This window comes from Culex pipiens, chromosome 3, assembly GCF_016801865.2.
Source record: "Culex pipiens pallens isolate TS chromosome 3, TS_CPP_V2, whole genome shotgun sequence".
NCBI lineage: Eukaryota > Metazoa > Arthropoda > Insecta > Diptera > Culicidae > Culex > Culex pipiens.
The window spans coordinates 158,992,339-159,008,203 of record NC_068939.1 but is presented as its reverse complement, the minus strand read 5'-3'; the positions used below and the strand labels follow the sequence as shown (position 1 = coordinate 159,008,203).

General features: G+C 39.1%; 2 protein-coding genes across 2 annotated transcripts; one reads left to right on the top strand and one right to left on the bottom strand.

Annotated features, from left to right (window-relative positions):
• Positions 1-3,842: 3,842 nt before the first annotated feature.
• On the top strand, positions 3,843-4,502 carry LOC120414840 (follicle cell protein 3C-1). Its single transcript, XM_039576167.2, has one exon. The coding sequence runs from the start codon at positions 3,879-3,881 to the stop codon at positions 4,500-4,502; it is 624 nt and encodes a 207-aa protein (XP_039432101.1). The 5' UTR covers positions 3,843-3,878.
• A 43-nt stretch (positions 4,503-4,545) lies between these two features.
• LOC120414851 (60S ribosomal protein L44) lies at positions 4,546-10,258 on the bottom strand. Its single transcript, XM_039576177.1, has 3 exons — positions 10,144-10,258; positions 9,711-9,884; positions 4,546-4,847 (listed from the first exon to the last, which is right to left on the bottom strand). Exons 1-3 carry the CDS (start codon positions 10,144-10,146, stop codon positions 4,710-4,712), a joined length of 315 nt encoding a protein of 104 aa, XP_039432111.1. The 5' UTR covers positions 10,147-10,258; the 3' UTR covers positions 4,546-4,709.
• Positions 10,259-15,865: the final 5,607 nt, after the last annotated feature.

Sequence of the window (15,865 nt, the reverse complement as noted above, 5' to 3'; positions counted from 1 at the left end):
CACGGCCGGCATCATTGGGACGCACTTTCCCGGGTACGTGGTCACGTGGCAGGAGTTTCGCTTCCCGAACCGGTGCCGCTGCGACGAGGAAGTGCGGTTCGACGTGAGGGTTGAAGAGTTGAGGAAAATCGTCCGGCTGTCGTACGAGTGCAGCCAGGGCGGTCGTACGGTTTTCGCTGGCGCGGCAAAGCTGTTTGGGGTGGCCGCCAAAGGGTAGAGAAGGTGTGTTTGTTGTTTAGTCGGGTGGGTTTTAGAGGGCAAATAAACAAGGGAGGGTCGCATAAAATGACCATCTTCAGAGACTTGAATCAGATTGAAGTCTGAATAAAATCATTTTCCTAAACAATTTCTTGTAATTTTTAATCCGGAATGATCTACTTAAACCGCGGTCACTTTTCAATGCCATCCGAAATATGAAACCGTCAGCACTGACCTTAGAGAGGATTAGGGTATTTTAACCAATAGTGGACACTTTAGTAGAGCCAACAAGCATTTTGTAAGCACTATTTCATAACTCATTGTACAGAACCATGAAATCTGAAGACTTTTGTTCTGACTATTTTTTCATCAATTAATTGCTTTTGTGCAGAAAAACAGCCATCGAAAAAAAAAAGTTTTTTTGCCTCTGATGGACCCTCGTATCCTATAGTGGACCTTGGTCCATAATCCGATTGAGGACCCGGGTCCACTATAGGAAAACTATTGTTTTGCCTTCCTCACCTTACTTAGGAAAGGCTATAAAATCACTGGAAAAACAAAATTCTTAATTTGACCTCCTAGACCAACCTTCATGTATACATATCGACTCAGAACCAAATTCTGAGCAAATGTCTGTGTGTGTGGTGGGATGCTGATAAAAAAAAATGCACTGAGTTATCTCGGCACTGGCTGACCCGATTTGGACCGTTTTGGTCTCATTCGATTGTAAAAAGGGTGGTTTTTGTAAGAAACCCCGTCATGTTAAACATTTTTAGAAAGGTATTCGAAAGACCTTTTCAACGAGTTCAATAGATTGCAGATCTGACAACCCTATCAAAAGTTATAAGCACTTAAGTGTTATTAATGAACTTTTTGGAGGCCGGATCTCAGATATTTTGACAAAAAAGTTGTCCGGATCTATCATGCGACCTGCCGTTGACCAAAAGACCTTTTCAACGAGTTCAAAATATTGAAGATCTGACAACCCTATCAAAAGTTATAAGCACATATGTGCCTTGAATTGTGAAGATCTGACTACTCAATCTGATGGTCTGAATAATGAATCAAGTTGGTAGAACAGTGAAAGGTCCGCCCTTTTGTATTTATTTTGGATAGCGTTACTCTCTAAATGTGAGGAAGGCACCAACAACCTAACGGTGGATTAAGTAACGTTTTATATTAAGTTTTATCGATATTTGATGTTTTGATGTATGGTTTGGGCTTAATGATGGATAAATTAAATAAAAGAGGGCCTTTGCTCACTTTTCATTGCAAACATATATGAATTGTTTACAAATACCGTAAACTGGGGTGACTTTGGTAGCCCGGGGTGACTTTGATAGGATTTTCAAATGGCCGTCAAATGAATATCTAAACATTTTTGAGAATTTTGAGTATGTAAGCATTAAGGGATAGCTTATTATCGAAAATATATGCAAAAATGTGACTGTTACATTGGATGTATCAAAATTAGTGCCCAAATCAAATTTCTATCAATGTCACCCCGGGCTATCAAAGTCACCCCAGTTTACGGTACATATGGCTTAAAACAACACAAAAATCAACAAAACTTTTAAACACTTTTTTCCAAAAATGTTCAAAGAAAACGTGTCAAAAATCACTGTTAACATATGAATGAAAAAAAAAAATTTAACATTTTTTTCCATATCAATTACTTAAACAGTTTAAATACCTAAACAAAAGCATAGATGTGTTTAAACTTGCTGATAAAAACATTTATTTTTATTTCCAAAAAATGTTTTGTAGGGGAAATATACCCATTTTTATCAGTCTAAGCTGGCTGAGAAATGGTATATTTCCCCTTATGTGTTTTATAATCGTGGTGATATACGGTGATACGACTATCCATCGAGAAATTAGGATCGTAATTTGTACTAATTTCAAACAATTTAAAAACCTTATGAAAATTAATAATTTAAAAAAATTTAAATATTTTAAAAATTTGAAAAAAACTTTAAAATTAAAAAAAAATTAAAAACATTAAAAAAATTCAAAAAAATGAAAATTTAAAAGGTTTCAAAATTTTCTAAGATTTGAAAAATTTCAAAGAATTAGAAAAAACTACAAATTATTTTTTAAAGGAATTGAATGAAAAAAGTCATAATAAATTTCAGCTCCTTACTTGTAAAAAACTTTTTTTATTAAAAAAATCTATTTAAAGTTCAATTTTTTAGTGTGAAAAAATAACAAAATTACAAAAATCTATATTAATTACTTTTTAATTTCAAACAATTTAAAAACCTTAAAAAAATCAAAAATTTAAAAAATCTTAAAAACTTAAAAAACAAAAAAAAAACTAAAAAAATTCAATAAAATTAAAAATTAAAAAATAAAAATAAAATTTAACAAAATTCAAAAAGTTTCAATTTTTTTCTAAGATATGAAAAATCTAAAAAAAAATCGAAAAAACTACAAATTATTTTTTAAGGAATTGAAAAAAAAAGTCATAAACAAAATTTAGCTTTAAGAACTTGTAAAAAAACTTTATTTTTTTTATTTTGAAAATTTCAAAAAAAATCGAAATAAAATTGAATAAAAGGATGTAATTCTTAAAATTAAAGAACAAGTAAACAAAAATATTTCAATTCAATTCGGTTTTATTGGTGAATAATCAAGATACCTACAATGAGTTATTTTGAAGTGCATAACAGAGTTTTGGAGTTCCTTTCAGCTGTTTGTTGCATCTCATAATCCATTTTGGAACAGTTATTTCTTTAACTAAGACACTAGCAAGAGTAAGAAAAAATTAAAAAAAAGCTCACAGAAAAACAAAAATATTTAATTTAAAAAATACAGAACAAAAAAAAATAAATGAAAAATAGGGGAACAGCATCTAATTCCAGCGTGCCTATAATGTTGCCAAATCAGCATTTTGACATTCAATTACAGCTCATTAAAAGCGTTTTTGATTGAAATCCGGTGATAAAATAAGATCAATAAGATGTGAGCAAGCAAGCTTCTATCAAAAGTTTTGCAAAATTAATTGTTTAAAATTTGAAAATCAGCAAATTGGATAGAGTTAGGGGCTTAAGATAAGATAATTTCCCCAATTCAACTTAAAAATAAATTGGTTAAAATGGATATACCTAGGACCAATAATTCCACTCTCCACCTTTACTTTTAGTTTTATGTTTCTTCTGCTAATGTTTCTTAAACGCCCTTTTCAAGCCAGATACTCATGCCCTAAGTATGTATAGTAGATCTTCTTCCGACATTGATACTTTTTTTAAAATTTTAAAAAGTTTTTGGATTGATTAAAAAAATTTAAAATAAATTTTTAAACTTTTTTGAAATTTGTAATTTTTTTGAAATTTTCTCAATTTTCGGTCGTAGTTTGTCGATGGCAGATTTTTTGGGGAAAAGGACAAGTTCATGTCGGTCAACATTGATTTGGATGATGCTAGATAAAAAAGTTCTCTTAAAATCATTAAAATACTCGCTTAAAACTGTGATTTTGCTGCATTTTACATCAAAAAACCTTCAGAGGGTCCACTATAAGAAAAGGGTACACTAATGGATAATATACCCTATTTCGTCACCTTCTGGAAAAACGCCTCAACTCGTTCTTAGAGAAATGCTTTCGCCAGCATTTCTTGCGACAAAGAATAAAACCTACCAGCTCGTTCAACCCGCAAGTCAGTCAGTCTACACCACCCAGAATGGTTCACCGAATTCGCGCCGTCGTAATCATCATCAAGCTGACCGCCCTGCTGGCGGTCTTCATCGCGACCACAACCGCCTTGGAACCTGCTGTCCGCGGACTCCGAGGCTTGCGGCCACGCAAGGCCAAGCACATCACCGCGGACGCGGACACCAGCAGCAACGCGCTAACCTCCGCCAAGCAGCCTTCCCCGGACACCATCCCATGCACGTGTGCCATCTTCCTGACAGGACAGTTTAACCGCCAGAACCGGTCGGAACCGCCCCGCGGAAACCCCGGCATCCAGATGGAACTGATGCAGCACTACCCGTGTTCCGCCGCCGGCAACAAGCAGTGCTCGAACCGCTGTCTCGACGCCATCCTGAAGCACCTCCCCAACTCCCCCGCCCTCATCTGTGGAACCATCGACCGGGATTGCTTCCGGGAGCGGGCTTACCTGTTCTACCAAAACTGCTCCCCGCGCTGGGTCAACAGCAACCTTTCGGCAGGGCGGGAGTTTTGCTGCCAGGACGACCGACCCGTCCGCTGCACCAAGATGGCCGCCCTCATCCGACAGCAGCTGCTCGCCGGAAACGGAACCACCCCAACCACAAGCGATAAAGACGACGTCGAAGACGAATAAAGTGGAATTGTGATATCTCCTCAAACTCAGCAAAACTCTCAACTTGATTTTTTTTGTGTGTCACCGACCGAAACGCCCCAAAGCCGAAGCCAGAGTGGGTTCCGGAGCCAGCGACGGGTTTATTGTTTCAACGATTTTCTTGTTTCTCCTGACCGCCTTCGGAATTCATCTTTTCTTACACAAAAACGAACGTAATCGCCAAGGCGCTTAGAACTGAATCATCTGGCCCTTGCGCTTCTTGTCGCCGCCCAGCTCGAAGTGCTTGCAGCGCTTCAGCGGGGTCTGCTTGCGGTACTTGCAGTCGACGCACTCCATGCGCAGCACGATTTTCTTGGTGGTCTTGGCCTGGAAATTGGAGGAAAAGAGAAGAAAAGATGTTAGAAAATTGAAAAGGATCGAAATTAGATCTACAAGACAGTCTGAAAATGCATTTTCTGACGTTTCCAAGGTTTATTTTCCCTAATTTATGCAATCCGCACTACAGTTATTCAAAACATTTTGGCACTTCCCTAACACCGACGACAAGGTCAAGTAAACAACTGTGCCGTCGATGAGAGTTTGACAGAAATTAATTACAAAATTTCGAATCGAAATGGTGCACAGAAAATGTTGTCTGGGGAAAAAACTAAATTAGTATTGATCTAAGTTATAGTTGTAAAATACAAAAGTAAAATCTTTAACCAGGTATTTTATTTTCTAGTAAGTATGTACCGATATCTCAGAAACTAATGGTCATATGTATTTTTAATGTTAGAAAATGAAACATTTCGTCGCCGTCGTGCTAACTTGTCGTACGTACATTTTGGGCCAAATTGAGTTACACGCAGAAAAATATTTTGTAGAATCAGCCTGTACGAGGTTTGATTCAACACATTTTTTGTTGAATATAATTATTTTGCGTTGAAACAAACCTTGATTTTAACAATTTCACAAAAAAACTTTTGTTATTTTGAAAAAAAAAATGCTTTTACGTTTAGCGTTGATTCAACAAAAATCTACATTTTCAAATCAACAAAACCTTTTGTTGATTCAAATATGCCTTATTTTTCTGCGTGTAAGAACGCCATTTTGTACAGCTCACAATGCCTCACTTTTTGACCTTTACAGATCCCCAAAATTTAATTTCAATCCTGAGATATTTAACGAAATCCGAAAAAAATCCCGTGCATTTTTGTCACTTTACATATGAAAGTAGTTTCAATCTTGTCGTGCTATCTTGTCACTCCCTGAATATTGATGTAAGTGCGACAATTGGCCAAAGGGATTTCAGGTCAGAACGCGTTTGACGCATGTACAAGTTAAAGTACCGTAAACATTTGTAATTATAACTCGGGACTCCAGCAATCAATTTCAACCTAACTTCGGGACAATGCACATAATGGTTAGCCAAACAAAACGTGTTTGTTATTGTTTACATTGCGTGCTTCCGTTTTTGTTTATTCAAGGTCAAACATTAAAACGCGTTTTTCTCGGAACGTTGAAATGACGGGTGCGACAAGATAGCACGACGACGTCGATTTATGCAATTTTCTGATTCTTTCGAAAAAATACACTTAACCCCCGGTGTTTGGTCACTTTTCCGTCGGCCTTTTTCGAAAGGGATAGACTGCTTGTTTATAAGTGCAGATTCGCCCTATTGAAATGTTACTAGGGAACTCTTCCGAAGTTCCTACCATTTGGCTAGGACGTCAAATAAAGGAGTTATCAATTTATTCCACTTAATTTTGCCATTCCGAACACTGCCATGTCGCAAAATGACTTCTTTGGTCATAGGGAAGGCCCCACGAAGTTTGAGCCAAATCAAAAAATAAAACGTTACATAATCCACCCTTAGGTGGTTGGTGCCTTCCTCACATTTAGAGGGTAATGCTATCCAAAATAGATACAAAAGGGCGGACCTTTCAGTGTTCTATCAACTTGATTCATTATTCATACCGTCAGATTGGGTATAGTCAGATCTTCATAATTCAGGGCTCTTATGTGCTTATAACTTTTGATAGGGTTGTCAGATCTGCAATCTATTAAACTCGTTGGAAAGGTCTTTTGATTACCTATCCAACGACCTGTCGCATGATAGATCCGGACAACGTTTTCAACAATATATATGAGATCCGGCCTGAAAAAAGTTCATAAATAACACTTAAGTGCGTATAACTTTTGATAGGGTTGTCAGATCTGCAATCTTTTGAACTCGTTGCAAAGGGCTTTTAATTACCTATCCAACGACAGGTCGCATGATAAATCCGGACAACGTTTTCATCGAAATATATCAGATCCGGCCTCTAAAAGGTTCATAAATAACACTTAAATGCTTATAACTTTTGATAGGGTTGTCAGATCTTCAATGTCTTGGACGCGTTGGAAAGTTCTTTTGATTACCTATCCAACGATAGGTCGCATGAGAGATCCGGACAACGTTTTCATCGAAATATTCGAGATCCGGCCTCCAAAAAGTGCATAAATAACACTTAAGTGCTTATAACTTTTGATAGGGTTGTCAGATCTTAAATGTTTTTGACGCATTGGAAAGGTCTTTTTATTACCTTTCTAAAAATGTATAGCATGACGGGTTTTCTTACAAAAACCACCCTTTTTACAATCTTCCGGACTTTTGTTAAAATCGTTTTTTTAGCATAACTTTTGAAGTACTTTACTAAACTTCATAATTTTCAATAGGGACTTATGGGACCCCAAGACGAATCGAATGAGACCAAAACGGTCCAAATCGGTTAAGCCAGTGCTGAGATAATCGAGTGCATATTTTTTGGTGCACAGACCCACATCCCTACACACACACACACACACAGACATTTGCTCAGAATTTGATTCTGAGTCGATAGGTATACATGAAAGTGGGTCTAGGAGGTAAAACTAAGAAGTTCGTTTTCTGAGTGATTTTATAGCCTTTCCTCAGTAAGGTGAGGAAGGCAAAAATGGTCAAAATATGTAGATTTTGTAGAGCTCAATTAATAAAAAATATTAATTTTAATATAATGCGAAAAGTGACCATTTAACCAAAAATATTCGTTTTCGTTTTACGGAGCAAGGTGGGGGACGCGGCCTCAAGTCAGTCCAAGTCCGGTTTCTTGTGGAAAAAAGGGTAGTGGCCGAACTAGTATTGCATACCAAATGAACACCACCGGAAGATATAGGGGATCGGGAGGGGGGAGGTGAAAGAAAGTTAGTGTTGATGTGAGTAGTAAGAACTTGGATGATTTGAGCAGTTACGGTAATCTAAGTTTAACACTGAATAAAGAAAATCTGAAATTGTGATTCAAAGTAAGAAGGCCCGGAATAAATTAAATTATTAGTTAATTAAATAAGAAAATGTAACTAATCGGAGATCTATACAAAAGAAACCTATGATGTATTCCAAATTTAAAGGAAATAAAAAATACTAGAGAAAAAAAAATGAAAACTTACTGCCGACCTGTCACGTCCGTCAATAGTCTTGTCGTACATTACAACTAGAAACAGATCTGCCAATGAAATGTTACACTTCGTTCAAATCAACTAATCATTTAAGTCCAATTATTCATCTACGGAAAACTATCTAACTTTAATCAACAACCTAAACTAAACTGTCTGAAAGTAAATTTAATCTCAAATCCCCGAATGTTTTATTATAACGCCAAATAAGGTAAAGGATCTTGTTTTTAAACCAGTCTTGCCGCTTCCAAAAACCAATAAAGATAAATGAACAGTTCATAAGTTGAACACTAGTAATTAAGACGACTATTTCATGCCATTCATTTCATTAGGGCATAGAGCTTTGCAAACAAGAGTGCATCTCTATTATACCTTATGTAAACTGTCATTTGAGTGAAGGAGACACACTCCTGTTCACAAATCCTATGCGCCCTTTTGAAATGTTAGGCTTTATTTGATCGTCAAGGCTCCAGTAGACCCTCGATTCGCAACAATGGTCGATACAACCATAATCCGAAAACCGTTAGTTCAACAGATTAACGAATTTTGTCCGATATCATCGCACTATTAATTGACCGAGACTCTATGGAAATTATGACATATCAAAATGCTACGTAATAATATTTTTTTTTAAATAAATTTCAAAATCTATTCTATCCTACAATGCCTAGAAGAGGCCTCTGTTTCTGTTGTGAGTAAGCGCTGGTTTCAGAGTTCATTTTTCAATTTAAAAGGGGTGGGAGACGACTAATTTGCTTCATGAACTCCTACTCGGCCTTGGGACCACCTCTTAAGACACTGATGTCTCCTAGCTAGGAATTAAACCTAGACACAGCGTCGAGGCCCGCTTCGCATGGCAAAAATGTTGGCTGGGGGGAAGTGATATTATCACGAAATTTTATTTTAAAGCCAACATTGCTAACGGCGTCGAGGTCCTTACTCATGCCCAAGGGTGACCATTTAACCAAAAATATTAAATAAGTATGTATTATGTTTAGAAAAATGATAAAAAACTGTAATTTTGTCATAAAGTTCAATGATAAAATAGTAGTTTATGCAACAAGATGCAAAAAGAAGATTTTTTCAGCACAAGTCGTACATTTATCGAACAAGGTTCACCGAAATACGACGAGTGCTGAAAAAATCAAGATTTGCAACAAGTTCCATACAACTTTTTTTGCAATTCCGAAAAACACCCTTTGAGTGGAATTTTAAGTCAAAAGTTCAAGTATTTTGTCAATTGACCGCTTAAATAAAAAAAAAATGTTGAAAAGTATTACTTTTCGGCATTCATTTCAGTGCTGAAATGAAGAACTTTTCAGCATTTATTTTAATAAGTGTTACTATTCGTTTCTGTTATTTTTGGTGCAGAAAAGTAGGCTTTTTGGCGTTAAAAAATGACAGGAAAAGTAAGTCATTTCTCGACGGAATTGTAAAAAAAAAATATTATCACTTGTGCAGTTTTTTTACGCATACAAAAATCTTTTTTCATGAAATCAGCGTTTCAAAAGCTGCAATTAAATATCAAAGTTTAAATTTTTTCATGACTATAAATGTGATAAAAAAGGATATTTATGCACTTAAGATCAATCGCTACATGAACTTCAATATTATACGGCTTTCAAGAAAACTTAACATGTTGCTAACACTGGCACTGGCTCCAATTGAATCTGAATTTGAAAATCACTCATTTTTATCGAAATCCCACCGTTTCTTTCAAATTTCTCTTAAAACGGTGTCATTTCCCTCCGTGGTTCCACCACCCGACCATTAGCTTACCTTCTTCCTGAAGATGGGCTTGGTTTGACCACCGAAACCCTTCTGTTTACGATCGTAACGACGACGACCCTGGGACGCCTGTCGCTCCTTGGACTTCTTGTACTGTGTCACCTTGTGGACGCGGTGCACCTTGCACTTCTTGCAGTAGGTACGGCGCTGCTTGGGCACGTTCACCTAGAAAAAAAAGTGGCCAGAGAACAAACAAAAAGCCGAATTACTTACGGGGAAGACAACCAGACATAACCTCGAGTTGAGGAAGGGGTCAGTCGCTAGCGACAAAACAAATGCGATTTTTCGGTGAAAATCGCACAAAATCCTGTGGAACTTTGGTCATTTTGATTAACCGGCGCGCAGTTTAGCCAATCCAATAATTCAACACAACATTCACCGACGATTTTGGCTAAAAACAACGAAAATTCACTTCTCCACGTACCATTTTGATGTTCTCGCGGATTCAGTCACAAACGAAAAGAGAGCGCAGGAAACAAGAGCTGTCAAACTTGTTTTTGCCCGGAAATGCCAACCGTCAAAATGTCAGCGTCTCCAAGTGGCTGAACCGAAAAGCTTCACCGAAAAGCTCACAAGTAGGCAATTCGCATAGCACGGAGGAAAGCGTGAAACGCCTTTGGGTAGGTAGGACGCACAACTTCTGCAATAAAACTCGTTGGAAAACATCACCACAGCGTTAAGAAAAAGGAGGAAAATAACTATTGGAGCAAAGAGAATCGGAAATTGGTCAAGACAATAAAAATCAGCGGTTTGTTCAAATATCTAGAGTTTTTTTTTGAAAAGGTCCTAAAAGTTATTGTCTATGTTTCTGAGACCTATTAAAAAAAATGAAGATATGTTTACAATTCTTTTAACTAAAATTTACTACAAAACTCCATTCGGCAAACTTTTGGAAAAGTTCTGTTTATTGAACATTTGAAAACTGATCAATGAAAATCAATGAAATCATTAAAAAATGGGCCAAATCTAGCAAAACAATGCCAAAGGGCCGTTGTGGGTTTGTAAACAAAGAGTGTATCCCTTTCATGCCAGATGTAAACACCGTCTAGCGCGAGCAGGACACACTCTTTGTTTACGAACCCACAACGGCCCTTTGGCATTGTTTTGCTTGAAATACAGTATGGCCCATAAAAAATGCGACGTGTGCATATTTTCACAGAAAATTGGTTCCATTCAAAAATGTATTTAATAAACTGATTATATCTTCATGTATCATAGTGTTAGTTTAGTATGTTTTGAAGTTATTTTCATGGCAGTTTTTTGCAGTTCGCCAAAACTGGGTATTGGCGGGCTATAATAAAATCAAAAAAAAAAAAACATTTCAAATTATTTGCTCTACAGCATTGCCTTGGCGTTCTCGATTGCGAGATTCTTACTCGAATCTAGGTGTTCGAAGGCTTGATTGTTGAGGCAATTGCAAACCTCTTTTTACACCTAAGCTTCCATCTACCCCGGGATTCGAACTGGTGACCTTTGGATTGTTAGTCCAACTGCCTACCAGCAACTCCACCGAGGCAGGACCCAGGGAGACGACTCCTACACCTGGATTGAGCTAACGACCTAACATTTACTTCCCGTCCGACGGAAGGCGTGATCAGACAAATCTCGTCTCAAAATTTGCTACCGGGACCTACTGGGATCGAACCCAGGCCGACTGGATGAGAGGCAACCACGCTTACCCTTACACCACGGTTTCCGGTTCAATAACAAATACTGTTAGAATAACAGAAGGTGTTATGGAATCTTCTTAAAAAATCCATTTTTGCATAAGGGTTCATAACAAAATTTGTAACACTCAAACCCCGATGGTTTGACACCAACTGTTGTCAAACGAACGGAGTCACTTTTTAGTTTGACACCCCTTTTACACGGAATTCACGTAGTGTGTTGTTTTGATAGTGTGCGTGAGCGCCGTGTAAAAAGTGACAGTTCGTCACTTTTTAGTTTGACTTTGACCAACCAACGGGGTACACACTAAAAAAGTGTCAAACGAAAAACGCATTTGAAGTTTGTCCCACATATAAGTGTGTTACGTGTTAAGTTTTCACGAAAAAACTGGATTTCCTTCTGATTTCTAGTACAAAGTGTAGGAATCTAACCCCGGTCAACACTGGCTGACGGATCAACTATGGTTGACGTCGACAGATGAGTGGTGAGGTGGTTGGACTGGGATTCTAGGCCAGAGTGTAACGCGGTCGGGCACGCGAGTGGTGGCGGCAATAAATATGTTTATTAGCCGCCCGTGATTTGTTTTATTTCTATCTGGTGTATTTCCCTGGCTCGGTGTCTACATTGGCGACGAGGAGAAAACATATTTTGGTATGTAAACGCAATTTTATGTCTGGAGCGCAAAGAGCAGGAAACATTTTTTTAATTGAGCAGGAGAAGGAGATGGTAAGGGGAGCAGGGCCGAGCGTGTGTGTGTTTGTTGTATGATTGTGAAATGTCTGGTTTTCCACGGAGTGAACGTGTTTGTATGTGTGGTGCACGGGCGCACACTCAAGAAGGTTTGTTTACATGATGCACGATTAAGGGGTTCAGATTCAAGTTGTCAATAATAAGATTACCCAAAATTGGGTTAACGGAAGTTTGTTGTTTAATTGATACACGATGCTGAGTTTTAATAGAAGTTTTAGTTAATGTTTAGTTGCGGTAATTAACAATGTGGAAGATAATAGAGTACTCTAATTGCGCAGGTATTGTGTGTAATTGTTATTGTAATTGATTGTTTATTTGCGACGAGAGCCTGTTAGTTTATAACTTTTATCAGGTTAAGGAGTATGTATCTACATGAAAAGAAAGTGAGGTTAAATTTAGTCCGGCCAGCACAATTAAATGTGCGTTCGCGAAACGTCATATAGCTCTATTGACATTTAGCAGTTAATTTCTATTAAATCGACGCCAACATTTCAAAAAGCATCATGTACAAACCATGCGTTTTGAGAAAAACGCATTTGAATGTTGAGCATCCTTTTTCAATTCCCATTTTAATATAAAAGTAAAATAAATTGTTCTAATAATAGCAAACGATGAAAAACGTTGCTTTCATTGATACTTGATCATCAAAATTCAATAAAACATTATTTCCGTCGTTTTATTTAAGAAAAACAAACATAACTCCTTTTGAAATCACCAACGTCTATATCACCCTGCTGTCATTGAGGGGGACGCTTTGTTATGATTCGTTTTTCTTCGCCGAATGTACATGGCGCTTTGTTCATGTTGTTTTTTTTTCGTCACGAGGTTTATGTAGTCTTTTGTTTGACAGGTTGACAGGGCTATATAAACAGGGGCTGCTGATGGCAGAGATTTTGTTTATGTTACTTTATTTAAAATCATGATTAAACAGACTTTACTGAAGTAACTTTTGCTCATTTTTGGTGGAGAGGTAGCTTATTAGGAGTACTTTTAGAATATGCAATAACCCAGAAAGTGTCAAAATGTACATGATGCCTTTTGAAATGTTACCGTCGAAATATTTGTTAAAGGGAAAGGTTTGTGGATATTAACTGTATTACTTGAGTGTGTTAGTATTTTGCCGTTGAGGTTATGTGCCGGGGGATGGATTAGTGCCGGATATGGGCTTAGTGCCGGAGGATGGCTTAGTGCCGAGAGTTGGCTTAGTGCCAGGAATTGGCTTATTGCCGGATATTGGCTTAGTGCCGGGGGATGGCTTAGTGCCGGATATTGGCTTAGTGCCGGGGGATGGCTTAGTGCCGGGGGATGGCTTAGTGCCGAGGGATGGCTTAGTGCCGAGCATTGGCTTAGTGCCGAGAGTTAGCTTAGAGTCAGGAATTGGCTTAGTGCCGGATATTGGCTTAGTGCCGGGGGAATGGCTTAGTGCCGGATATTGGCTTAGTGCCGGGGGATGGCTTAGTGCCGGGGGATGGCTTAGTGCCGAGGGATGGCTTAGTGCCGAGAATTGGCTTAGTGCCGGGGGATGGCTTAGTGCCGGGGGTTGGCTTAGTGCCGTTCAGAGGCTTGTGGATGTTCGCTCATGCCTGGTGGAGAGATGGCTTGTGGATGGTTACATGGAAGCCTGGTGAAGAGGAGGCTGGTGGATGTTCGCTCATGCCTGGTGGAGAGATGGCTTGTGAATATCTACTGTAAGGCCTGAGGGAGAAGAGGCTTGTGATTGTCCACTCATGCCTGGTGGAGAGATGGCTTGTGGATGATTACATGGAAGCCTGGTGAAGAGGAGGCTGGTGGATGTTTGCTCATGCCTGGTGGAGAGATGGCTTGTGAATATCTACTGTAAGGCCTGAGGGAGAAGCGGCTTGTGATTGTCCACTCATGCCTGGTAGAGAGATGGCTTGTGGATGGTTACATGGAAGCCTGGTGAAGAGGATGCTGGTGGATGTTTGCTCATGCCTGGTGGAGAGATGGCTTGTGAATATCTACTGTAAGGCCTGAGGGAGAAGCGGCTTGTGATTGTCCACTCATGCCTGGTGGAGAGATGGCTTGTGGATGGTTACATGGAAGCCTGGTGAAGAGGAGGCTGGTGGATGTTTGCTCATGCCTGGTGGAGAGATGGCTTGTGAATATCTACTGTAAGGCCTGAGGGAGAAGCGGCTTGTGATTGTCCACTCATGCCTGGTAGAGAGATGGCTTGTGGATGGTTACATGGAAGCCTGGTGAAGAGGATGCTGGTGGATGTTTGCTCATGCCTGGTGGAGAGATGGCTTGTGAATATCTACTGTAAGGCCTGAGGGAGAAGCGGCTTGTGATTGTCCACTCATGCCTGGTGGAGAGATGGCTTGTGGATGATTACATGGAAGCCTGGTGAAGAGGAGGCTGGTGGATGTTTGCTCATGCCTGGTGGAGAGATGGCTTGTGAATATCTACTGTAAGGCCTGAGGTAGAAGAGGCTTGTGATTGTCCACTCATGCCTGGTGGAGAGATGGCTTGTGGATGGTTACATGGAAGCCTGGTGAAGAGGAGGCTGGTGGATGTTTGCTCATGCCTGGTGGAGAGATGGCTTGTGAATATCTACTGTAAGGCCTGAGGGAGAAGCGGCTTGTGATTGTCCACTCATGCCTGGTGGAGAGATGGCTTGTGGATGATTACATGGAAGCCTGGTGAAGAGGAGGCTGGTGGATGTTTGCTCATGACTGGTGGAGAGATGGCATGTGGATGATTACATAGAAGCCTGGTGAAGAGGTGGCTTGGAGATGTTCGCTCTGCCTAGCATAGAGATGTCTTGTTAATATTCACTGTAAGGCCTGAGGTAGGGGCTGCAGGCTTGTATAGGATCATCAAAAGGTGAAAATAGTAAGATCTGTAATTCGTCATAAAATTGCCGTAAGTAACAGTTGCTGTTAAAGTTAGGAATTCAAGGTACAAACTATAAGGATATTTCTAAGAAATTTAAATAGTGTCATTAGGGATCAATTTTTGCACAAGTTAATAGTTCAAAGAAACGAGTGAAAAGTAGCAGGAAATTTTAGAATATTCTTGAATTCGTTTGGGGCATGCGTGGTCGTATGGTTATGCTATTCGCTTTGTAAGCGGATGATCATGGGTTCGTTTCCCATCTGCCCATCCATTTGGATGAAAAAAAAAACCTCGATACCGCCCTTAATTGTTGTTAGGCCGTTAGGTCATTTCAGGCGTAGAAGTTGTCACTCTTGTATAAGAGCAGACAACACACCAAACCAAGCCTGCTCCGGTAGAGTCGCTGGTCGGCGACTGGACTTGCAATCCAAAGGTCGTCAGTTCGAATCCTTGGGTGGAAGGAGCAAAAAAAAAATGGTTGCGTGCTCTTGCCATTGAAGCCGTGGGAATCCTAGGTTCGAGCAGAAACTTGCAATAGACAACACAAAAGACCTGGGGGTCGTTAAAGGGGGTTTGTTTTGTTATTTGGTAATTTAGTTTTAATTCTCAAAACTCAAAACTCATGAACGAAAACAAGAGGCAAGAAATGGAGTTTTAATAATGCAGATGTTGTAAAGCCAAGGTTATGTCTAGAATATCATAACGCAATCAGTGATTAAACCTACAAAATATCTTCTTTTTTTATTACTGAGTTTCATTAGCAACAGGCCACGGGAGTAGGAAGATCTGCAAGCACACGTAGTTTCGTTTGGAGAGATCTTACTGCCTCAGCGGCAAACCGGGTATCCAGAGAGCCCCCGAGTTTGACCGGA

What these genes read in the sequence shown, in the direction of transcription:
- LOC120414851 (XM_039576177.1), bottom strand. An exon ending in AGCCCATCTTCAGGAAGAAG is followed by an intron (nt 4,848 to 9,710) that starts GTAAGCTAATGG and finishes TCCAATTTCCAG; the next exon opens with GCCAAGACCACCAAGAAAAT.
- LOC120414840 (XM_039576167.2), top strand. Translation starts at nt 3,879, where the DNA reads ATGGTTCACCGAATTCGCGCCGTCGTAATCATCATCAAGCTGACCGCC.